Source organism: Nelusetta ayraudi, unplaced genomic scaffold (genome assembly GCF_046127955.1).
Source record: "Nelusetta ayraudi isolate G7.1 ecotype Tasmania unplaced genomic scaffold, CSIRO-AGI_Nayr_v1 ptg000074l, whole genome shotgun sequence".
Lineage (NCBI taxonomy): Eukaryota > Metazoa > Chordata > Actinopteri > Tetraodontiformes > Monacanthidae > Nelusetta > Nelusetta ayraudi.
The window spans coordinates 63,450-88,610 of record NW_027466124.1 but is presented as its reverse complement, the minus strand read 5'-3'; the positions used below and the strand labels follow the sequence as shown (position 1 = coordinate 88,610).

The 25,161-nt window shown below is 46.9% G+C and overlaps 1 protein-coding gene across 2 annotated transcripts; it reads left to right on the top strand.

Annotated features, from left to right (window-relative positions):
* Positions 1-6,383: 6,383 nt before the first annotated feature.
* On the top strand, positions 6,384-7,279 carry hamp (hepcidin antimicrobial peptide). Of its 2 annotated transcripts, none has more exons than XM_076043304.1 (3): positions 6,384-6,695; positions 6,803-6,880; positions 7,064-7,279. In XM_076043304.1, the coding sequence occupies exons 1-3, from the start codon at positions 6,609-6,611 to the stop codon at positions 7,169-7,171; spliced, it is 273 nt and encodes a 90-aa protein (XP_075899419.1). In that variant the 5' UTR covers positions 6,384-6,608; the 3' UTR covers positions 7,172-7,279. The 2 variants fall into 2 exon arrangements, with proteins under 2 accessions (XP_075899419.1, XP_075899418.1); XM_076043303.1 differs by having other exon boundaries at positions 6,800-6,880.
* Positions 7,280-25,161: the final 17,882 nt, after the last annotated feature.

Below are 25,161 nucleotides of genomic sequence, written 5' to 3'. Positions count from 1 at the left end.
GAAGGATCAATCAAAAGTTGTGCTACAAGGAACTGTATAAAATAAGTAGATTAGAAGTTGAGTATAAAATAATGCAATGAATAGATAAATGAATAAATAAATAAATAAATAAGAAGGTTGTGGTTGTGATTCTACATGTTACATGTTGTCCCCGTGTCTGCCTGGGTTCTCTCTGGGTTCTCCGGCTTCCTCCCTCAGTCCAAACACATGCCCGTGAGGTGAATTGGAAACTCTAAATTGTCCTCAGGTGTGAGTGTGAGTGCGAATGGTTGTTTGTGTCTATGTGGCCCTGCGATGAACTGACAACTTGTCCTGGGTGTCACCCTGACTTCGCCCTATGACAGCTGGATTAGGCTCCAGCAGACTCCCGTAACCCTGAGTTCAGAAGGAAAGTGGGCAATAAAAATGGATGGATGGATGGATGGAAGGACTAAATAACACAGGCGTTGTGTTATTCTGGCATCTCGTCTATGATGAGAAAATCTATTGAGAAGGCAACCAGACCTAACCAGATGAAAATGCCACACAAGTGTCTATTCTACTCTATTCCGACCAATTCTTCTTCTCCCAATGGCAATGCACCTTGTCTGACATGATCACACACACACACACACACACACACACACACAAACACACACACGCACATGTGCCAGCTACTGCAGGCTGGCGTCTGTGTGTCCTGCTCTTTGTTTGATGTGACTGAACCCTGAACCTCAGTGCTAAACTCACTGGTACATACGCAATCTGTCAGTCAGTCAGTCAGTCAGTCAGTCAGTCTGACACACACACACACACACACACACACACACACACACACACACACACACACACACACACGCACACTCATGCACACAGATGATTGTCTGTTTCCCGCAAACGAAAAAGAAAGGGGAGAAAACCACAAGTCTTCCAGCAGGCCAATGTCACATTTTCCCTGCCGGTGCCGATAATTCACTTACACTCGCTGGCCGGATTAATTGGATAGAGAGGAGCGCCTCCGCTCGGAGTCATAAATTGTTATTGAAATTGTACTTAATGGATCTGAAGCAGCGCTTTATGTCCGGCCACTGCTGAGCGAGTGGCTGCGTTCACAGCTCGCCTGGAGGGAAGGACGCAGCCACCTGCTGTGAAAACTTTCAAGTGGAAAAAAAAACATAAAAAAACAATAATAATAATTCCTCTCCCTTAATATGTGTCCAAGCATATTTCTCAGAGCACGAGCAAGGCTGGCTGACTTGAATGAAAGAGTGGCAGTGCTTTATTCTCTATCTACTAATTCACTAAAGCAGTAAAACCTTGACACTAGACTGAACGACTGGCTTGGCTGCATGGCAGCACTCTGGCAGACAGGAAGTCCGCTTCGCTCCAAGTTCCTGGTAGAAACTACCAAATATAGCAGGCAAGCAGTTACACAACATTTGCACTTGGTTCCGTATGGCCTCACACGTTTTTCCGATGAACATTTTGTGTTTTGGGGCAAAAATATAGCAAGTCGACCTGAAATTTATTGCAATAGCAACGTGAAGTTCTGAAGCTCATGGCGGTGAGGGCGAGATACAGATGTTGCCACAGCAGAGCCACAAATCTGACATGGCAGCATCTCGAGCCAGGCAGCTCAGAAGATCTACGCAGCCGCCGCCGTCTCAGGGTGGACGTGGCGGGATTAGTTGTCGCCACCTCGGGGTCTGACCACCAGTGAAATATGGCGGCGATCTCTCTGAGTTACGGCGCAGAGTCGCAGCCCAAGTGTCTCGGCGCAACGTTACGACGTCGGCTCTCAAATGTCACGACTTCATCATTTCGTCCCCCGTCGGAAGGCGGAGATTTATCAACGCGAAGCTGCGAAATCAGCGCGCACGTGGAGGTTGTGGTCAATAAATGGATGGGAGAAATGACGGAGACAGGGAGAGAATTGAATAGTTAGTCATCAAAAATGACTGTTTGGATATTGAGCCAAAAAAATGGAGATCAGCTTGATGAGTCAAACAGTAAGAACCAGAAATTGAAAAAAAAAACAAGACGGATGCAGAAACCTGGCTAAATTAAAATAAAACAGCTCGGCCATGACCAAATAAAACAATCACTCGCCCAGAGTGAGAATAAAAACTGTTTTATGAGAAGGCACTAGTAAAAAGATGGGCCTTTATTTCTTCCCTGGGCAATGGGATTGTGTTAAAAGTCCCTTTGTCCTTCAACAAAACATCATTAATTCCCTTTTTTTTTTTTATTAGAAGATATTTCATTGGTTCACCAGATTTTTTCCATTCCAGAAAGAATCTGGTGTCCTCGTGCACCAAATTAGATCACGTGCAGACAACATTTTCTAAATTAAAACTAGAATTTACACTTTTATTAATAATAGTAACACTACATTTTAAGGATTCTTTTCAAAATGTATAAACGCTGAGGGAGCCAAGAGACACATTTCCCAAATATGAGTCATGGTTAGAAATTGGGGAACTCCCGTCACTGACCCTTCCTGCAAACTGTCACAACCACCTAACCCTGACTCCGTACTGCCCCCTGTGTCCTGTGGCCGCACTGCAGCGCTTATTTTTACTGCTACACCTGGAGAACCTTCCGGTGTTTGCACCAACGCTGGCTCCTTCCGTGGCCTAATTTTAAGGTTGGCTTGGAATTCTGTGTTCCAAAGGTCAGGGGTGTTGTGTCGATGGAGGGTTTGTTGCCATCAGGCGAAGGTTGAGGCGGGATGCACAGACACGGTGAGAATGCATTGCGGCTTTAAATAAAGCAGGTGGCCGGGTCGGGGGAGGACGGGGTGGGGGAGACGGAAGGGGTCATGTGATGATGAAACAAGTACAGACAGACGAGGCCAATGCCCTCCAACAGAGGAGGAAAAGGTAGAGTGGCGCCTGCAGAGGTAAATCGGTCCGCCACACTGGTGCCTCCCTTTGTTTGGCCAGAAGATCCCCGCTGATAGCCTGATAGCCCCGCTAGAGTCCACACACGCAGGCATGGAAAATCCAAACATGTGAGCTGCTTTCTCAGGGGAAAATACTGAAAAAAAGAGCTGCTAAAAAAATAATGATAGTAAATGAGTCATTATACCTTCAAGCAAAGTTACTCAGGGTCACATAATGTGCAAAATTCACGTTACCACTGTTAATAATAATGATAATAATAAAAAATAATAATCTTAAAGTTCAATTTGGAGAATCAGACTCAACTATTGGTATTGCGATTAAGAAACAAATGGGTTTCTTATAATTCAAGGAGTCGCTAGACCAACTATTCTCCATTCTTGTTTTTCACTGTCATTTTTCCTGGAAATGAGTGAAGAATTGGAAATTCCTGGAAACCACCAACCCTTTGTGATGACAGGTGTTGGCTCCGCCCTCTTCTACCACTTGGTTCTTGCCCACATCCAGACATGTTTGAAGGTGCAGCTAAACATTGGCTTTAGCAGGAGGCTGTAAACAGAGGGCTAACAATGCTGTTTCCTGAAGATCTGTAGATGTTTTTTTTCCTTGTGAAATGAGAACGCTGGACAAATTATTTTGACGGCTCTGTTGGAGTCAGGGATGAAGAGACTTTGATTTGAAAATTGTCAGAATACGGGACCTTTGGTATGAACCTCGGCACTAACGAGGCCTTCAGATGCTGAAAAAAACAAAGGAAAGCAATTTCTTTTCTTGGTCAGCTCAAGGTTGTGGCTCATGGGGCTAACGTGAGGAGACAACATCTATCTTATACGCTTCAGACTAAAGCTAAAACCCAGCCTTGCAGATGGAGGTTGTAAACAGAGGGCTCATGTTGTTTTCCTCAGGTCCACAGAAACTCTTTTGGGTAAATTATTTAGCGACAGGTGCTTTTAACAAATCCATCACGTTGTGTTTTCTTGTTTAGCGGATGCAATGTAGACTTTCCCCAAAAAGGACATCGGACTAATCCACCAGAACCTCCTGTCCATTTGCATCTCTGAGTCACACCGCTCGAGACGCAGGACAAACAAACAAAACAAGGCGTCGGTGATGAGCGCACGCCACTGCGCCGCTGCGCCGGACTTATTAGCAAATCAAAGCGGACTGGCGCCAGCGCGCCAGCTGAGCCACTCGCCTCTGTGTTTGTTTGTTCGATCGCGATGCCGTGGTCACCAGGAGGCCTGCGGAGGTCGGCGGGGTTATCTGCGAACGAGACTGACTGACGCAGGGTTGGCGACGGCGGCGGTGGCGGCGACCCGTCCTTTCTCTAATTGAGTCAGCGCAGGTAATTTGAACGCTCTTTGAAGATATAATGAAAGTTCAAACGGGGACCTTGATTTTTATCAGCACCCACATCACCCCGTCCGCCTCCCCCAACCCCAACGCCTGTCTGCCGGCTTGCACCTTAATGTTGCCCATTTGTGATTTCATTTCCACCTTCATTGATTTTTTTTCTTATTTATTCTCAGCCTGATTTCTTTTCTGATACTGACAGGTTAATTAATCCAACAGTGTTTTTTTTCCTTCCCATTTTCTCAAGAGTGATGAATAGAGAAAATAATTCCCCTAATTGTTGGTGATTGAGCAATCGTTGCGGATTTTTGCAGCCACAAAACTACATGCAAGTATATAAACCACATATTTACCTAATGAGAAAATGGTCTTGCTTGAAAACCACTTTCCGATTTTATTACATTATCCTTAATGTAATAATGAATGCAGTGGAGAGTAAAAAAAATGCAATGAAGAATTTTGTGAACTTTGAAAAGCGCTTTATTAATAAAATAAATTATCATTATGAAAATTGAGAATAGAAAGTATTCAGTCTAGTTCTCCAGAAAACTGCATTTAGCCCTCTGTTTACAGCCTCCTGCAAAAAGCGATGTTTTGTTCGACTTTCCACTTATTGTAGGGCGAGTATACTGGGCGAGTACTGTGGCTGCACTATTAGAGTAAATAGTGCATAGAGTAAAGAGTAAAACAGCATTGTTTCTGGAGAGTGAACTGACAGGACAGAGACGTTGGTAAAAGTCCAGTTGCCTTGTGGCTTGGGGCTACTGGTGGTACTGGTGGTGGGTAGAGCTGTAGTGTCACCATCATCAATTAGGCTAAGTTTCACAGTGGACACACGCACATTATAAAAGACTTCAGTCTTTGAGCCTCTTTTCAACAATGATTCTGCATCATAAGTTGATGATTTATTTTAATTTTGTTTTTATTTTTAATAGTCTTTGACCTTAAAGGCCCAGCATGAAGGATTTATTGACCCCAAGTGGTCAGAAAGGGTATTGAAAGCAGTATTAAAGCTGACACCTGTTTTCTGACGTCGTGCTTGATCTCATAGTTTTCTTATATCAACTGTGACACCAGGGCACCAAACTCTGAGCAGAACAATGCTCAGGGCGACTGCCCATACATGGCGGCACAGGAGACCACAGCGGAGCTACTTACTAGTGAATTAGAAGAGAGCAGTTTGTTTTTAGATTTTATCTCATCAAAACACACACGTTTATTTCTCCTTCACTTCTTAGCAACGCTGCGGCTTTGCATGCGATGTGAAAAACGTGCCGCGGCAGAAAGCAAACCGCTGGACAAACTGAATCATTTTCTATCACACATGATGATACCTTTTGGAAACAAGTCGACTCTCCAATAAAAGGTTTTAAACTCGGGTTACCACTCGGCTGCACTCGGAGAGGTTTAATTTGATTCAACCGCAGGTTCCCGTGTATTATGCAAAAAGCAAATGTGTTGAAAATGAGGGCCTAATTATTCCATTTGAGAGCTTGTAATTACATCCTTTAGACGGTGCAATGGATATTCCAAGTGGCTGGCGCTCCTCGCTGGAGGATTTTTTCAAGGGTCGGGACGAGTGCAGCTCAGCCAGTCGGCCGTGCGACAGACTGACCTGTGCAGCCGCTGACCTTTTTTTTTTCTCCTTCTTCTTTTCCCCCCCGTTTTCTTTCACTGTGGGAATGTCCAGCTTCCAGTTCTGTTCCGGGAAAAGCCAGCGGACGAGTGCAGACAGGCAAGCAGGCAGGCAACATTGCCCCTTAAAACAGAAGTGCTCTCATACATTCTGTAAAAAATGACACAGCAGCAGCAGCAGCAGCAGCAGCAGCGTGCTCATGTGTGGAATTACGTGTTCGTTCAGTGGAAAGTAATTTAATTTAAAAGTTCATAGCTGATTTGATATTGTTGAAGGAAAAAAGACAGTTGAGAGTGGCGGGTTGTTCGTGTGTGTGTGTGTGTGTTGGGGAGGAGAGTTGCTGCGGGTCAGAAAACAGACGAGAGAATTTCCAGCGGTATTGTGAGAGGAGGAGAAACAAGGAGGTCAAAACTTCCCCAGTGGAGTTAGGTAACCGCTGCCAGGAAATGAGGCGGGCCTCCCGCTGCGATGAGGCAACACCGAGCGGCAGCTGTGTATAAATACAGCGGCGCACTGCGCATACACTCCACTGTCGGGCCAGAGGACGGAGTGAGTGCCAGCTACAGGATCTGAAGGGAGGCTCACCGGCTCACACTAGTCCAACCCTGCGGAGCCCCGAAGGCCCCGAAGCGGAAAAAGACCCCTCGTTGGCCCGAACGCCGATGAGAAGAAGGAGAAGGGCCAATCAGACGTCACCACTTCACAACTGAACCACCTGCACCCAAACCGCCGCAACCATGAAGGCATTCAGCATTGCAGTTGCAGTGACACTCGTGCTCGCCTTTGTTTGCGTCCTGCAGAGCTCCGCCATCCCGGTCGTCGGGGTAAGAGTCCAGCTCCCTGAGCGCCGCCGTAACTGTTGCCGTCATCCTCGTTAGCTGTAAACGTTTGCCCGCGACGCGCCTCCTGAGTGTACCTAATTCATTAGCAGGTGCAGGAGCTGGAGGAGGCAGGGAGCCACGACACTCCAGTTGCGCCGCATCAAGAAATGTCAATGGAATCCTGGATGGTACGTTCGGCCGACTCAGCCAATTAAGCCAATTAGCGTTAGCAAATTAAAATGTTAGCGGATGCGTTTCCCCAATGGGGAAGCCCGACGCTCTCTCTCTCTTTCTCTGTCTCTGATGATGGAAGGAGGGCCGGGCCTCACGTCTGCTTCTATAATTTTTTTCTTCTTCTCCTTCTTCTACAGGCTCCTGCTCACAGCAGGCAGAAGCGCCAGAGCCACCTGTCCATGTGCCTAGTGTGCTGCAACTGCTGCAAGGGCAACAAGGGCTGCGGCTTCTGCTGCAAATTCTGAGGATTCCCCAAAAATTACATTTATATACATATATGTATACTAATTTATTCAGCTTTTATTTCCAATCTATTCCCTGTGCTACACTGTATGATTCATGGAACAGCACTTTCTATTTATTTAGTTTTTCATACTTTGGATCGCTGAGCCTTTTTTTGTAGAATGAATGATACATTTGTACGTTTGTTTCTAAAAATAGTCTGTTTGCGGCTGTTTTTTTTTTTTTTCTTTCCCATCGGTTGATGACCCAGCTGATGTCTAATGATGAGTAAAAAGAACAAAATAAACAAGTGAAGTATCTGCAAACAAATGTTTGTGGCTTGTGTAAACAGAATATTCAACAGTGGTCAGTCACTGTCAAACACGGGACTCTTAGTAGTTCTAAACGTTACACACAGTGAAAAATAACCATCCTGGGGGGTGGGCGGAGACATCTCTTATTTTTGGCTGTTCTTTCCTCCTTTGAGAGGGACAAAAACAATCAGTATGCTAACTAACGGAGAGAAAGTATATATATATATATATGTATATATATATATATATATATATATATATATATACTGAACTTGAATGACAGCAGATCGACACAAAGCGAAAGATAAAACCTGTGTGACACAGCGTAGCCTGCTGGAGACTCTGGTTAGCATTGTTCAAACAGTACTGTGCGCTGCTAGCGTTTTCATAAAGCAAACACAATGGACAACCTGAAAAAAAAGGGAAAAAAAACATAAAGGAAGGACATGGGGGAGCAGGCACGCTGGAGAAGACAAAGGGAAAACAGGTGGAGACAATAGGACGCAGATGCAGCACATTAGGGAGGAATCAGGCAGCCTCAGTGGACGGAAAGCACGCAGGAGATAAAGAACAGATGCTGCCTCGGTATCCATTTCCCAGTTGTGCAGTCTTAATTAGGAAATACAAGCATGCGAGTCAATCAAGTATTCTTGAAAAAAGATGGAACACAAGCGGCGGGCCTCAGACGCTTCTCCTCACCAGGCTCTTCGCTGCTGTTATGCTAATACTAGCTAGTTTAGTTAGCGCTACATCCCAGACATCGGTGTTAAAACGCTGTTTTTTTTTTGATGATCAATAAATAAACTAGTTAAAAGAGAGCCACTGTGAGTTAGACAACATTTTTATTTTCACTGCTAAACATTATAGGTTTCAGTGTAGTTTCCCAATTTGGGATCAATAAAGCATCAATTCTATCTATTCTTTTCTATTAAAAGCTGACAGTGTTAGGATGTCCTGTTCCTGGTGCAAATGTCAACCGACAACCCTGAAACCGATCAACATTCTCAGTTTCCACATCTTTATGACTCAATTGAGAAACTGGATGCTCTTCAGGACACAAAACCAGCCAGATGATATGACTACCAAGATACGATAAGAAGTAGCATGTCATAACACATGGAGCTAGCACTAAATATTTAATACAAACATAAAACAAATCAAATAGAGGCCAAACTCGATGTCAATATATTAGTCAAAAATTCCAATTAACTTTCCAATTCATTTCTTACAATCAGCTAATTCAGAACTGTACTTAGCACGGCGTGGCAGGTTCACAATAGCATCACTTTCAAAGATCCAAAACAAAGTAGTCATCGAAGTACAGTCGTTCCGCCCCCTGGCGGCCAAGACTGTCAATACAGCAAAACAGTCAATACACCGTCACCTGTTAACCTGGACGTGTAGACTGTGGTTTTCTCATCTGTGAACCCTGCACTTCCCGCCAAAGCCCGTCATGTCATATTTATAAAAGCCGCAAAGAAATAAAACGCGGTTGCGCATTCTGGAGCCAACACTTGATCTTTCACCAAATCAAAGAGGCGGCAGAGATCCAATTTCCTCTCTGGGTTATTTCAGTCGCAAACTGTCAGGTCGAGCCACGAGACTGCCGCTCACACTGATGACTGGTACGTTACCTGGCTTTTCAGAACGTGGACGCTGATGCTTCTTTGAACAGGCGTTGTGGTTCATGTCACTTCCGTGCCATTAATTCCCTGAAGGATATCGAGGGCTCAAATACAGGGCGAGTTTAGGTGCCTCTTTATTTATGTTGGTAGTGCTACTACAATTACTAGTACCCGTGTACAGGTGCAAAAGTAAACTATGAGTGGATTTTACACATTTTAGCAGTTTGTAACAATAAAATGTTGGTGAAACGCAAAACAATTTTCATTTATCGCTCACACAGGTCATACACAGCATTCTGCCAAGAGCGGAAAATGCGTTTGTGTGTGCGTGCGTGTGTGTAAGAGAGTGGAAGCAGTATTTGATTTTGACAGGATCGCAGCATGCAATATTGAAATCAATAAGTCCTCCCTGGAGAAATATCCTCCTTCCACTTTGTTGCACCTGCAATAAACCTGCAGCCGCTTCACGATGAGGTTTAAAAAAAACGTTTGTAAGCTGCATTTTAAAAGTTTGCATGTGTGGCGAGCGGTACTACAAAGAAGTCAACCAGACAACGCCACCCTGGGAATTTTAGCCAGGGAATTAAACCAACGAGAGTACAGATGCAAAGGCACTCAGGTTTGTTAACCTTCAAGCACAAGTCAGTGTTCCAGGTACAAAGAAAGAATTTTTATTGAACATGATTAATATTAAGACAGTTACATTTTTAATAACAAAAAAAAAACACAAGCAGAGGCACAAGGAAAAAAATAATAATTAACGGACCGTCTCACAGCAGAGGCTTACCAGTGGGGAATGGGCTGTGAGGGCAGTCAGGAGCCCAGAGAGGGAAGAGTCACCCCACCCACACGTGGCACAAACGCGAGCACACACGTGGGAGCAAACTACACACAAAAAAACCCAAAAAACCAAAAAAACAACCCAACACTGGGTGGAGTGAACGGCACAGCACACAGGAAGAGGTTCCCCACCACCGACGGCCGTCAGCTGCTGAGACAAAGCAAAACAGAAAAAAAAAAAAAAAAAATTGTTAACACGCCAACCAAGCAATGATAACTCAAAAGTATATTGACAAATACAAAATAACCATAATTTTGAAATAAATTCACAAAGGAATAATGAACCAACTGAACAAACTAATGTTAATGAAATATCTCAATCGATTAAAAGGAAGAAACTTAAACCAACAATAAAAATTAAACATAACTGAAATAATGAAATTGTTAACAAACATAACAAAAACAAAAAACAAATTTATAATGAAATCGCAATACCCAGCCAATCAATCAAGGAAACAAAAGAACAAAGTTATTAACAAATTATCAATGATAACTGAACTACTAAACCCGTGGACAAAAACAAAATAAATTAGGAAGGAACAGTCAATCTTAAAACTACTAATTGGGCAAACACAACAACAACAAAAAAAGAGAAAGTGAATAATGCATTTAATCGAACAAAAAGTTAAGGGGAAATAAAGAAATAAAATAAAACGCACACAAAAAAAAATAACTGAAAGAACCTCGAGCCAAACAGTGATATCTACACATAACTATATGAAAGACGTCCTCCTCGCATCGGACCAAAACCCACAACCCTCAGAGACCCAGCCAGGGTCAGTGCAACGACAGCCGTAACGACCGAACGTAGCGACCGAAGCCCGCGTGTGCCTCGTCGCCGCGAGACCAACCTCGGAGCAAGCCTGTGACACACAACCACCCCCCCCCCCCTTTAGACACAGCAAGCAAGGAACAGTACAACAGACGGCGTGGCGACTGCCACCATACCTGCGTCCGATGCCAACAGCACGACCGGAAGCGAGACGACAGGAAGTGGGCGTGTCTCAGTCCTCAAAATCAGAGACCGACCCAATGCGTACCATCTGCCTTTATGGCAGACTCTTGACAGTGATTGGCTACTGAAAGCCAGGTAATCAAAGGGGAGGGTCACCGCAAGGAGAGATGGACTAACAGCGAACTGCAACACATGCAAAAGAATCAAAGAAAAAAAAAAAACTTTATCAGATAATTTTTGATGCTCAGCCATGCAATAAGATTTATACTCTGATTAGTTGCACCTGCATTTACCGTCAACTTGTGATGGAAAAAAAAAACCCATCTGTGTGTGATGCCTCATTACACTTTTACTCCATTTTTCTTAATTGAGTCACTTGGCAGATGTTTCCGACGATAAGTAAGACAAATACCATGGGGGGAGAAAAAAGATATTTTGGAAATCCTGACAAACAAACTTCACTTTAGATGAGCTGAATTTCGTGGCTGACAGTTTGAAGAGATCCGTCTGGGGGGGGGTTGAAAAGCGCCTTTGATAGTCGTGCTGTCACGCGTGTCAAAGTCAACCTCCGCTCTGATGACCTGACGTGACTCAAATGTCCCTGACCTGACTGAAAAGCTCTGAATATTCAGCCACAGCTAATGAGCCGGTGGCAGAACAGATTTCCTGTGGGCAGAAGACTCCGATACGAGAAACCCACTGCCGTGTCAAGAAAGTGAGTTTCAAGGAATACTGTGACGAATAAACTTGAACATTTTTAAGGTATTCTTAAAAAGATTTTATTTTTTTTGAAAGTTTTGAAAGTCACACTTCTACTGAAACTGATTGGAATGCTGGAACGTTCTGCTCAGACAAGAAAACAAACAAACAAAAGAACCAGTAAGCACGGGAGCTTATCGCTACGGATGCTCCAGAACTCTGCCTTGAAAACTCCGCAGCCCTGCAGGGTTAAACGGCTCAAGTGACTCATTAAAAATGCATAAAGTCACCAGCTCGCTGAGCTCCACCCGTTGGAGGAGGCCCTCTGGAAGAGGCTGCGAGGGGCGGGGCCAGACACGGACCAGCCGCGATCTATAGCGGCTGGAGAAGCCGGGGGAAGGAGCTCCACCGCTGTGCAGCCACTGCTGCAGAGATCACGGCCATAACTCACACAGCAAGCACCATTTGAGCACTGAGTAAATACCACACACACACACACACACACACACACACACACACACACACACACACACAAACTTGCTAGACACCACTGAATAACACTTACTAACTCTGATGGTGTTTTTTGCGATGTAACTGCAGCCACGTGTCAGTTTCTACTTGCCCAGTAGATTTATTTCTCGGGGTGATTGATTTAAAAGAAGCAAAATAACACACATTTTCCAGGGTGCAGTATCACGATCAACAATGTTACACAATGGAGCAAAATTCATCCATCTATCCATGTGTTTATCACCGCTCATCCCCCACTCAAGGTCGCCTGCCTATCCCAGCTACCGAGGGGCGAAGGCGGATTTACACCCCGCCCTCACACACACACACACCCACGGACAATTTACAGCAAATGACTCTAATGTGCCTGAACTGTGGAGTGAAGCTGGAGAACCCATGCAGAACCCATGCAGACTCAGATGAGAACCATAAAAAACTCTGCGCACTCGCAACGGGAAAGGCAATCAAACTCACAGCTTTCTTCTTGCTGCGAGGCGACAGAGCCAACCGCCGCACAAACATCCAATGTTCAAGTAAGAGCAAACAAAACACAAACACAGTGTAGGACCATGGCTGGATTTAGACTCGGCCCAGCTGGGAACCCATTAATCTTGGTCCTATCCCCACCAGCCGCTTCTCCGGGACACGACCACTTTAAATAGGGACGCAGCGAGAAGGAGGCGCTCCGCCTGTTAACACCTAGTGGCGTGTGTGTGTGTGTGTGTGTGTGTGTGCGTGTGTGTGTGTGTGTGTGTGTGTGTGTGTGTGTGCACGCGCTCGCTGTTTAGTTCCCCCATCATGCCTTACCTGTCCGGCAGACACCCTGAGCGGCTTCCACCCGACACCTGACTACAGCTGTTTCGCTGGTTCTCATTTGCTTGTTAAGTCCTGCAGTCAGAGCGTCCGAAAGGCCGCCGACCACTTCGGCTGATCTTGCCAGCCTCCACTCATTGCACCGGTGCTCCTCGCCGCTCTAAGAACAAGGGAACATGCAAACTGATTTCACGACAATCAACGATGGAAATGATGAAAACGGTTGAAACTGTTGAAATCAGGAGCTCTCTGTGCACACTTGAGGAGAAGACAGTTCAAGAGAGGGTTGTTGTTGCTGTTGCTGTTGCCGTTCAGCAGGTTGCGCCGGCCGACCTGGGCCGAGGGGTCACGGAGAGGTCAGCCAATCCTGTGTGGCGCTGGTGCGGAGCCAGATGAGGAAGGCTTGAGCTGCAGGTTGCCTGGGAGACGGTTTCAAGGCTCCCCTGCTTGGCTGACATGAAGGGGCACAGGAGGACTGGGAAGGAAAAACGAAAATAAAGAAAAATCGACCAATCAGAGGCGGCCGGTCTCTGCATGGACAGAAAGTGGGCCTCAGTGGGTGAGTGTGACTTGTATTTTACCTTACATATCGCACAGAACAAATACCAACGTGATAAATCAGTCCAGCCATCAGAGGTGGCGCCGCCTTTCTGTTTCAGTCTAAAAAAACCCCCCACATCTGCTTAAATGAAAAAGAAAACAAAATGAACACATCTCCGCTGTTACGTCAGCGGCAGAGACTGCAGCAGTTCTACTTCCAACCTCTTTGCCTCTCCGCTCCACGACGCAGCGCAGGACAGTTTCGTTTCGTGTCAAGTCAGGGCGACTGTTGCACCCAACTGTCTTCCCTTGCGCAGCCTGAAGGCTGATTCCTTTATGCAGGCAAAAGTCACAGCTACATCCGCGGCCTCTGACAACTCCCACAAACAAAGCTTGCCGTGTTTTTAGTGCTGCTTCCTTATGGCTCCGTCTGTTGTCTGTTGTCATCAGGGTTTAACTTTGCGTGTGTGTCTGTGTGTTTCTTTCTTTCTTTTTTTTTTTGTTTAATGTAAACCAGCAGTGTCCTTAACTCCAACATGAGAGGGTAAAACAAGGAGCCAGACACCAGGATCTATAAGGGCAACATGATGCAAATTAACGCCGATCTGTTCAGTTGCTGCTCAACATTTCCAACCAGTAACCTACAGCTGTCCCACTGACACACTAAAATTCATCATCTGGCCCACTTTGAGCTTTTCCACCAGGACGTGCGACTCTCCTTTTCCACTGCCAGAACCTTTTGAGCAACTTGAACCGAGACGATAAAGCAAAATCTGCTCGCAGCCGATTTTAAAAGCTTTTACCAGTCAAACTTTTTCTTTTTTGTGTCGTTTATTCTCCAGGCATCCCAGGCGGTGCATAAAGGCCTTCAGTCTTGTCTGGGAACATCTCTGTTTGTAATGAGCCTGTTTACAACCTGAGCATCATTCAGCCACTAACTGCTGGTGCATGACCACCCATAAAAACACAAATTGCCTGCCAGCAACTTCTTGTCCGATGCTGGGACACACACACACACACACACACACACGCATACACACACACATGCGCACACACACTCACGCGCACGCACCCGACGATTCCTGCACATTTTTTCCAGCCATTCCGTTTTACCGAGCGAGCCATCCGGCTCTAATTAGTTCTATCTGAGAGACGATTCATTTCAATTATCTCCACCACCATGAGTAATAATTGTTTTGGTGTGTGTGTTCCTGCGGAATATTTCAAGACTGATGACGGGGCTGTTTTTCCGCAGATATGTTGAACTAAGGGCGTGCATATTTATTAGAATTTATTATGATTGCTGTATTTCACTTTTTCAAGGGGGGGGGGGGGAGGTCGACCGCCGGCTCAATGACAAGACAGGGACAGAAAACTTCCACGTCTGAGTCTATTAGGAGATTCTTATTTATTTAAAATATTTTTTTCAATGACAGATTTTATCCACCTGTTAAAAATATGCAACTCTGCACGACTTTGTTTGTCTTTGTTTTCAGTGTGACTCTACAATGATTTTGGATTTTTTTTCTTGCTCCAACAAAAACAAATACATTTTTTTTTAAAAAAAACTTCTAATCTTCCTACCCTCCATGGATTATTTCTTTTTGTACAGTTTCACTTTTAGCTGTGTGTGATTTGAAGCGTACGTTTGTGTGTTGTGAAACTAAATGCCAACGTCTGGCCCCCAAAATGACATTGTTACTGAAATTCGTTTTGCAGAATTAAATTCATCTGTATTTTGCACTTTTGATGTTTCTGGCAGTGAGAAGAAAAGAGACTATTTGTCAAAATAATGGATCTGTGCCCTGCAGCCTTTAGTAGGTTGTTACAGTGTGTGTGTGTGTGTGTGTGTCCTGGGAAATGCACCAGGTAGGGAGCGAGGGCCTCGGGGCTCCTAAACCTCAGTGTGATTAAAGAAAAAGAAAACAAGGCGGCTCAAGACTCAGTCGTGTTGCTACCTCTCGCTCCTCTCACCCGTCCCTCCATTGATCGGCGCCTTGCTCAAAGGCCACGGATGGAACATGTTAATCGACTCCTTAGTTGCTGAGAAACAGCCTCCCTCGACCCGAGCATCTCTCTGGGAAAACGCTCAGATCCTCCGCTGCTGCTGCTGCTGCTGCTGCTGCTGCTGCTGCTGCTATCGACCGCCGTTGCCGAGATTCCAACACGTGGAAATGGTGAAAGGGAAGATCTCTGTTGCTCCTCGCACGGTGCAATAAAGCATCAACCCTGCAACATTTGCATTTAGATCACCTGGCCGTTTCTCTCGCTCTTTATTTTTCCTCCCCCTCCGCCTGCTGCCTCCTTCCATCTTTCCTCGCGCTGCGCGGCGGAGAAGCGGGGAGTCGATTCGGCGGCGGCCTCCACCGCCGTCCTAAGCAGAATGGATGGAGGCGGTAATGAAGGCGAACCACCAACACAAACACGCCGCCTGCCCGCCCGCCTGCCTGCCTGCCTGCCCGGCTGGCCGCTCTGTTTTGCCCGTTGCCGAGCAGCACCTGGAGTCGTTAGTTTTAATTAGTGACGGCGGGGGGGGGGAGATGCAGGCTCCTCTGCCGCCCACCCAGCCAACCAGAAGAGCTCCTCGAGACGAGAGCACCTGAATACTGATACATTCCCCCCCCCCCCGCACCCACCACTGCCCTCTCCCACCACCTCATTCCTGCTGTTACTGGTGCTCAACCAGTTCCAGGCAGTCCAAAACCTCCAGACGTGCCCCTGACCAGCAGACAGTCTGTCTGGAAACTGAGTTGTGAACCTGCTCTCCCTCTGATTCAGAGTGAACCGATTCATTTTTTTTTTCAGACAGCGAGGCCGATTGGCAACAAGAGGCTTTCTGTTGGCGCGACGAGCCACGTGAGCCGTACGTCTCAGCCTCATGTTACAAGGATGTTAAGGATGCCAGGATGTTGCATATTGTTGAGTAATCAAACCAAAAGCAAAGTGAAAAACATCTTTTCCAACAGTGTCTGTCTTTCCACCAAACGTCTCAACAGCACCCACGCTAATCTTAACAACCGCAGCTACTCTAGCAGATTCTTCTTCTTTATATCGTTCAGTAGTTTTCAAGGTCAGCTGAAGGGCAGCGAATACTTGCTCTCCATCAGAGCTGAGCTGGATGCTGATTGGCTATTTAAGACTGAGAACAACTGAAAAATGCTGTCGATTCCAGCTTGGCAAGATGGACGTGCAAGTTTTCAGGCTACCAACGAATGATATTTTTCCTGTTCGCTGATGTTTTTTGTCCCTCACTCATAGGAAATTCCAGACAGTTCCAGCTCTTCAGGGAAACCTCACATTTAGCCCTCTGTTTACAGCTTCCCCGTTACAACTGAGACACTGAGACATTGTCGTGGTGCCTTATTTCAGTGACCGTGACATCAGAAGTGCTTGTGACATCACAAGGGGCTGGATTCCAAACAACTCTGCACCTGGTACGAGCACAAACAAGCCAGAGGATGAACTCTTCTCATTTGCAGGGGAGCCCGCTGGCAGGACCGAGGCGGACGACACCGGCAGAGCGCCGGGACCTTGGAGGCTTCAGAGGGACCTTCAAAATCCAGCTCCTCTTCGCGCCGCCGCGCGCTGTAATAGAGTAACCGGCGCCTCTAATAGTGCAAGGCCCTTTTCATAAATGGGCGTTAGCGGCGAAAGAGAGAAAGTGTCAGCCGAGACAGGATGACAGGCGCTTTATCAAGTGGGCAGCTGCCTGCAGATATTTCACCGTATTAACCTCCTGACACCTGCAGAAAGTCGAGCAGCAGATCGCTGCTTTTTTTTTTTTTCTCTCCTCCTCCTCAAACATGGCCCTTCCCTCGTCGGCTCGCCTCCCCCCCTTCCTCTCGACATTGATAAGACCTGCAGTCACCTACAACGCCCCTGACACTCCTCACACCCACACTCGGGTAAAACTCGGAGCGGCAAAAAAAAAAAAAAAAATCAGGCAAAATGAAAAAACGAAACAAAAACAAACTGATGGTGCTGTGTCAGGTCAAGGAACAATTTTTGCAAATCTCCGGTTTTGTCTAATATTACAGTTTGCATGGCGTCTGCAGCAAAGCCTCCTCCCTCCCGCTGACTCCTATTCACAGCCACATTTGGAGGAGCGAGTCCTTCTCCCCTCCGCTGAGGCGCATTCTCTGACTCACCCTGCCGATCCCGATATTCGAGTTCCAATTCTGCTGAAATACTGCGGAGCAGGAATAATTAAAGCTCCATCTTCCTCTCGGAATCCATAACAACCAGTGTGTGTGTGTGTGTGTGTGTGTGTGTGTGTGTGTGTGTGTGTGTGTGTGTGTGTGTATTGAGAGGAGTGGGGGCCATTCAGTGTTTGGAAAACTGCAACACTCTGCCAGTCCTATTGGTATGTAAAGTCTGCTGCCAGCTCAGATATGTGGAACTTTCTTTCCAACGTTCATTCTCTAAGGTTCCTTGAGTCGCAGCACAGCTGAGGAAATGCTACACGGCGTTCCGGCGGCTGCTTTCTTAAAAGCGGCTGTACGCTCCCGTTTAACCGCCGGCGCCGGGGATGTGAGGCAACACGTGTCGGCGGAGCGAACGCATGCGAGCAAAGTGGAATGCGACCCGTTGCGCCGGGGCCTCTGACAAGCCTGACTTTGCACTCGGGGAAAAAAAAAAAGAAGAAGAGTCAAACCCCCGAGGCAATAATAATCTCTCTCGTGGATTGTGACCGTGCACAAGTACACGTACACGTACACACACACACACACACACACAATGCCTAGCCTCTTTTACATCCCAGTGCTCCCCCCCCAAAAAAACAACCCCCCCCCCTCCATCCTAACATGGGGTATTGCGAATGGCCATGCGCTGGGATCTACATAAATCATGCCGGTGTTACGCAGACTTATATTACCCCTGGGAGAGCAGCGTAGCGGCGAGCAGCGCGCCCCCTCCCCACCGACCAACACTCCCCCCCCCCCACCCCCCGGTCCATGTTGATTATATCAAACAAAATGCGGCGCGACCGGAATGCATAAGGAGGACGGAGCCGGGAGAGTCCGTCTCCCCCCGCCAGCCCTGCCGGCTGCACGGTGCAGGGAGCCGCTTTATCTCAGGGCTCGCTTCAATATGCCAGACTGGCGAGACCACCGCCCGGGGGGCGGAGAGATAGGGGCTTGTGTCATTGTTTTTTTTTTTTTTTTTTTTTACGGCTTGCCGAAGATTGTACAGCAATGTGGTATTTGTCATCACCAGGGGGGGTTTTGCACCGGCCCCACCTCGCCTTCCTGTGAGCGCTCAGACGTTAAAGTGGACGTTGCTTAGCGCAAGGTGTGCAAATAAAAGGTGGAGATGAAACGCTTCTCCGCCTTCTCTGTCTTCCGGCTGCACACTAACGCTACTGTCGTCAGGGATGGCGCGGGAAAGCGGGTCATCGGGGTCATGTGACAAAATACACAGTTATGAAATTTAAATGCATCGCTGGAAAATATTAAGACAAAAAACTGTCAAAGCGGTTGAAGAAAACAAAGGCATCATGCAGAACAATGCAGAACACGACAGCCGCTTCCTTTAGAAGCTCGCCCCTCATCTGTCCACCGTTCAATAAAAATGTTTTCTGCATGCTATTTTCCACGGATCTCCCAACCAAGCAGCTTCTCTGACAGATGAGGAAGTGGAAGGAATGACAGAGAGACCTCTCAGTGGACCAAGCAGAAGAAGAAGCCACTTTGTGAACGGTGAAGAAGAACAAGTCAAAACGGAATTGCGAAGATGTGACCAGAGACGTCAAATAAGTCCTGCACTCTTTGATATTTTGACTATCTATATTTGATCTGGCGGACTGAACCGGAAAAAAAAAAGAAAGAAAATACGGAAAAAAACATCAAGACGCTGCTGCGAGATGCGGTTTTTGCAGCTGATTCATCACAACCTGGAAGCATCGAGGCAATTAAAAAAATATTTCTTAACGCTCAGACGCGACTCTTCAGATTGAAGGACGTAGCTAAAGAGGTTACGGCGCCTCCGCTGGCACATGTAAACGCTCCTCTGATGGAGAAACCAACCACAGCTGCTCAAATCGGTCCCGGAATTCACGCGACAAACGATTTACACGGAAGCGAACACGGCTCCGGGATCACGCATGGCCGCGTTCCCATGTTCCCGCCGTAATGACTCGGACGACTCACTTAATCTGGCCCCCGCTCTCTCTCTCTCTCTCTCTCTCTCTCTCTCAAAAAGCCCCCCCACCCGCCGCCTTCAGCCACATCCATCTCTGTGAATGGCCGGTTAGCCTGAAACCAGCCCGCCCCCTCCCGCCACCCTCCTCGGTGTAATGGATGATTCTGATTAGCTTCCAGTGGTTGTGTGCATGTCCGACGGCGGCGGCGCCGATTGTAGCGCCGCCAGCTCAGTGATTTGTAAGGCTGTGGTGTGTTGGTGGCATGGCTGGAGGAGAGGGGGAGATTAGCAGGCTGTTTGGGGTCTCCCTGGAGAGCCCCACATCTTGCTGACGCTGACACATCTGCGTGCAAATGTGTCGCTTGTGCGCAAAACAACTTCCTCCCTGGCTTCAAAATGAGCTCCGCCGCTCTGACTTCCATCGATCTGCTGCTCCTCTTCCTCGCCCGATCCCGCTCTTCCAAGGCACTTTGTTCCTTATTCCTGCCACGTTCCCCCTCCTAGAACCCTTTCTTGCATAAACCTCTCTCCATTATTCTCCTTTTTGGTAAAAACCCAATTTTGACAAGTAAAGAAAAGAAAAACATGACGTGAAGTTTCCCTGAAAAGCCGCTGGAGTTGGGGAGGAAGAAGGGATGCTCTTTTATCTGGAAATGGGTCAGTGAGCAACAAGAAGTGGAAGAATGTGCTTCTTAGTGTGGCAAACCGTGGAGCTCCGCCCCCTGCAGCGTGGCTGTGGAGCAGAAAAGTGCATCTGGAGCTGCGGCCATCAAGTAAACCTTGCGTCTGGCTGAATCGCCGAGTAGACGCAATCGTCGGAATTTCCAGAACGTCGCGGTAATGACACCGACGCAGCGTCGCTTCTTCTCTGTTGCACCTCGGCGGGAATTCAAGGACGTTGTTTCTCTTCTGAGCTGCTTGATCCACGCTTTGCTCCGTGCATTATTCTGTGCCTCTCTCTCGCTCTCTCTCTGTGTCTGTGTGATGACCCAGCACTTTTGTGACAATTACTGCGATCAATAAACTTGTTAGAACAGCTGTCCTGTCAGCCTCAGTCCGTGGGGGTGGGGTGGGGGGGTTAAGACGCTCATCACAAGACAATTACGCTGACTTCACTTGCCGGGGCCAAAGGCCTCGGAAAGGTTCCCTCCCGACGCCCCCGGTGAGACATTGTGTGAGGACAGTGACTTGAGGAGGAGTTATTTATGAGACACACGCACACACGCACACACACACACACACCGCTGACTCAGCTCTCTGGTGGCGCTACAAAGCATAAATCAGCAAAGCAGGGCTTCATTCCCCGAACATCCATCCATCGCTCCTCCCGGCTCTCCGAGGGCCTGCGGACGCTCCCTGTCGCAGCCGCATGCCACACACACACACACACGGAAACGGATGCATTTCAAGGGCTATTCAAAGCACAGCCGGGGAGGGACGAGTCCTGGTTCCCGTCGTCCTTCCGATGGGGAACGAAAAAAAAGAACCCCAAAAAAACTCCTGTCTGTACTTGGCGCTGCGTGACGGGCCAAATGAAGAGGAACGTGGTTATGAGAGCAGGAGCAGAGAAGCATGCGGCCGTTTCCAGCGGTCGGAGGGGAAAGTTGGCACCGAGCCCTCGCGGCCAGTCCTCGGTCTTCAGCCGACTTCTGTGGAAGAAAAGGTGACCCACCAAAACACCACCAACACTGGTGTCAAAGGAACAGAGGCTTCTGGGTTCTGGTTGAGGAAAATATGGTATTAAATCTGAGATGTCTGATGTGACCACCAGCCTGTCGTGACTCAATGAGGCAGGTGTCATCACCACTGGGCAGGATGGGTAGCCTAGAACGTCCCATGTGGTTACCCGAGGCAGGTTTGGGTTGGTCCTTCTCGGCCGGGTCCTTCGGAGGACGCTTCCTTCCGACAGAGGACACTTCCTTCGAAGGATGCAGACCCTGAATTGAGACACAGCCACTGTCAGAGATCTGAGAACAGCAGCACCTGCAGATGGACTTCCTGCACTGGTGTCATGTGACCATTCAAGTCCATGGTGATTGGTTGGATGTTGGGTTCACTTATTCCTGGGTCATTCAGGCTGTTTCAGTATCATGGTTGGTGTCGTCTAAGATCTGTTCCCAAATGTTTTGGGGAAGTTAGATTTGGCTGGTCAAGTGCAATTTAAATTAAAAAATATATAAATTTACTTTAAAATATTTTTTATTTTTTATACTTTTGACTTTTAGCAACTTGGACTTACATATTTTGATTTTAGTTTTGTGATCCGAGGAAATAAAAAGTCAACATAGGCTATTTAAAATCTGAAAAGTTCAATCCAAAAGTCAAAATAATAATAAAAAACCCTGAACTTAATGTCAGCTGGCCAAAATTCAGCACATTTAATTCCGCAGAAAGATTTTCTGTTCAACCTTCCTCGGCCTTGTGAGATCAACTTAGGTCCCGTCTACCAGAAGAAAATAACTCTGCGTGCGGTCGTGCCTTTGACCCGTCCAAAAAAACGATTTTCTATGAGTGCCGCATTCTGCTTGCGCTCGCATTCCAGACATGTAGGCACGGGTCATTTTCTTGCGTTGCGTCGCGCGACCGTGTCCTTGAGTCAAAAGGTCGGAGGCCCTGTTAGTGTCACAGGTGGATTACAAAACAGCCCTGGGGGAAAGGAAAGTGGTTGTTGACTGAAATTCAGTGCTGGAAATATCACTCAACACTCACAACAAAGATGTATAAATAAAAAGCAAAGTCGTGCAGAGAGCAGCTTACAAAGCTCAGCAGCCAGAGGCCCCGAATAGCAACTCTGTCTTGTCCATCTTGCTGACTTCCGATTAAAACATTTATATTTTTCCGTCCTTGATTTCCATAGACTCCAGAACCAGATACTGTACATTCTTTTCCTGTAAAAAAGAAAAGCAAAAACTATACTTTTAATAATTTGAAAAAAAAAAAAAAAATGCTGCTACCACAAAAATTAGTATGGGTTCTGCTTTAACTCGTTCTATCAGAGCCAGGCTGCATTTTCAGATTTAAAGACAAACAACACACAGCACTTGGAAGCTAGTTAAAGTAGACAAACACTGTCAAGTGTTTAGTTAAACACAGTGTTGTAGAGCGGCTAGCCGCCAGGCCATCCATGGCTGATGCCACACTGGGACAAATCTGATTGGTCTGCTTGATTGTGGTGATTTCACCCAATCACCTTCCAACTCTTATCTCCACTTTGCAGAAACTTTCTACTAGCTCTTCAGCAGATGGAGACGTAATATCCCAGATGAAGGAAACTATCGATTTGCTACGTGCTACATTAGCGTGCTAGACTCTTTCACAGACCTGCTGTGTGAGATCTTATCACTGTGAATTCTGGAGAATTTGTAGATAACAGTGCTGTAATACGATATTAAATGATGGTTATTGTTATTATTTTTTCGGTATTTGTCCCCTCTTTGGAAGCACTGAGCCAGATCCGTCTGTTCCGTCCTATGACTGAAAGCCAGCAGCAGCCGATCTGGGAGGACGACGAATCCATCAGAGGTCAAACCTGAAACAGTAACTCCGGGGGAGGGGAGAAGAAAGAAATTGCTGCCACGTTGTGAGACCATTTTACTCGTCTCATCCTCTGGAGAAACTGTTTTTTGGCGAGATAAGAAGGGCCAGAATTTTTTTTAGACAAAATAACAAAATAAAAAAAGGAAAACAAAACTTGCTCTCTGCTCTTCCTGCTTTATACCCCAGCACAGCTGATAACACATCGACTTTGTCGCTTGTCAACCCATTTTGACCTTTAGCTGTATTTTTTTCTTTTGTTTTGTTGAGTTTGGGACACCATCACTCGAGACAATTCTAACCACAACTTTTCGCCGACTAATTAATGGTGGCGGACGCCGCAACACAATCGCGTCACTGCGGAATTCCACGCTTAATTCGTCGTGGTTGAATGCTGCCAAAATTAAAATCTAAAGACGTGACATTTCTTTCTTCAACGACTGCGTGAGGTCTGACAAACGCTGAGTCTGTCACACTTGTGACAGACACGAAACACAACGAACAGGAACCCAGAGAAGGATATTGTTCATAATGTCTTCTTCTTGTTTTTCAGAGATTTTGTTGTTTCCCCGTGTCACACATGCCTTCTTGTGATACCTCTGAGGAAGGCGGAGGCTCCGCCGAAACATGCCAAGAAAGTAAGACCAACGGAAAAAACCCTTGTCTTGAAAAAAGAAACAAGGAAATCTCAGAGCCCAGAGAGGCAGAGAGTCTTGCGTGCCACAGCTCCCAGCGGATGCATCACCATTGATCCCTGCACGGAACAGTAATCCAGCAGCGGAGCAGCCCAATCCTGAGCCTCTTTACTCTGTTGCATCAGGTACGTGTGTGTGCGCGCGTGGGGTGCTTTTATCGTCATTATTATGATTATTAGTATTATTATTATGGAGATCTTCTTTTCTCAGATGTGGTTTTTCTTCTTCACCGCCTCTTGATCCCCCCCCACCCCCCACGCAACCCCCCCCCACGAGCATAAATCCTCTGTCGACTCACGGATTAAGGCAGAGTGATCTCTAAACAACTTGGCAACACTCTCGCCTGACACTGCACTGATTTGCAAACTGATTACCATGTAAGAAGGAGGCAAAGGGGGAAAAAAAAGCCCACACTGCCGCGGATCTGATCTGAAGAAGTGTCAGAGACTCTTTTTTTTTCTCTCTCTCCTTTCCAAGCTAAAAGCAAATAGCAGGAAGTGGAAGCAAAGGAGGAGTGAGAGAAGAGAACGAGGGGTGAGGAGGAGGTAAAGACCACGATCCAAGGCTACAATAGCACTGATTGTGATGCTGCATCCTCAATGATGGGTGAAAAAGACGGGCAGGGACGAGGGGAGATGGAGGTGGCTGTCTTTGGGGGAACTCAAAAAGAAGAAGAAGAAGAAGAAGGAGGAGGAGGAGGAGGAGGAGGATGGGAAAAAACTGGTGGAAGGGAGGAAAATACAGAGGATGAAAGGCCTTCATCTCCCCCGTCAGACTGAAGGTAGACGAAGATAAAATGATACAATGACGCTCTTGAATGCGCAGTGGGAAGAACAAAGAGTCCATAAGCACAGAGCAGAGGTGGAGGCGGAGGGACACAAGGTCACCGTATTGGACACGAGGTGTTGGAACATTCTGTCGAAAGCAGCGACTCGGTGAAAGGCGTTTTTTTGTGTTTGTGTTTCAAAACTGCAAAGCAGCAGGACAAACTTTCCTCCATATATGTGTCGAAGCATTCTGAAATTATTCCCTGAGGTTTTCTTTTAATTATTGTTTTTCATTTTGCGGAATGTTTACCTCCGAAATACAGTTAAAGGATTGTTTTTAGGAAAACATCATCCCATCCAGGCGAACGTGTGTGTGTTCATCCCTGCAGCCGGCTCCCCCTGCAGGAGGACCCGGGCGGCAGTCCAGGGAGCTCAGGTAATTTGACGGATCGTGCCACTCAGGCTGGCGTCTCTCTCTCTCTCTCTCTCTCTCTCTCTCTCTCTCTCTCTCTCTCTCTCTCCCCTGCTAGCGACTGTTTCCCGCCGCTTGTTTTTCCCCGCCCGGGTGCTCGGCGTTAAG

Excerpts from the sequence above, each read along its gene's own strand:
- hamp (XM_076043303.1), top strand. The coding sequence starts at position 6,609 with ATGAAGGCATTCAGCATTGCAGTTGCAGTGACACTCGTGCTCGCCTTT. Across the intron at positions 6,696-6,799 it reads CCGCCATCCCGGTCGTCGGG|CAGGTGCAGGAGCTGGAGGA; the intron begins GTAAGAGTCCAG and ends CTAATTCATTAG. Across the intron at positions 6,881-7,063 it reads TGTCAATGGAATCCTGGATG|GCTCCTGCTCACAGCAGGCA; the intron begins GTACGTTCGGCC and ends CTTCTTCTACAG.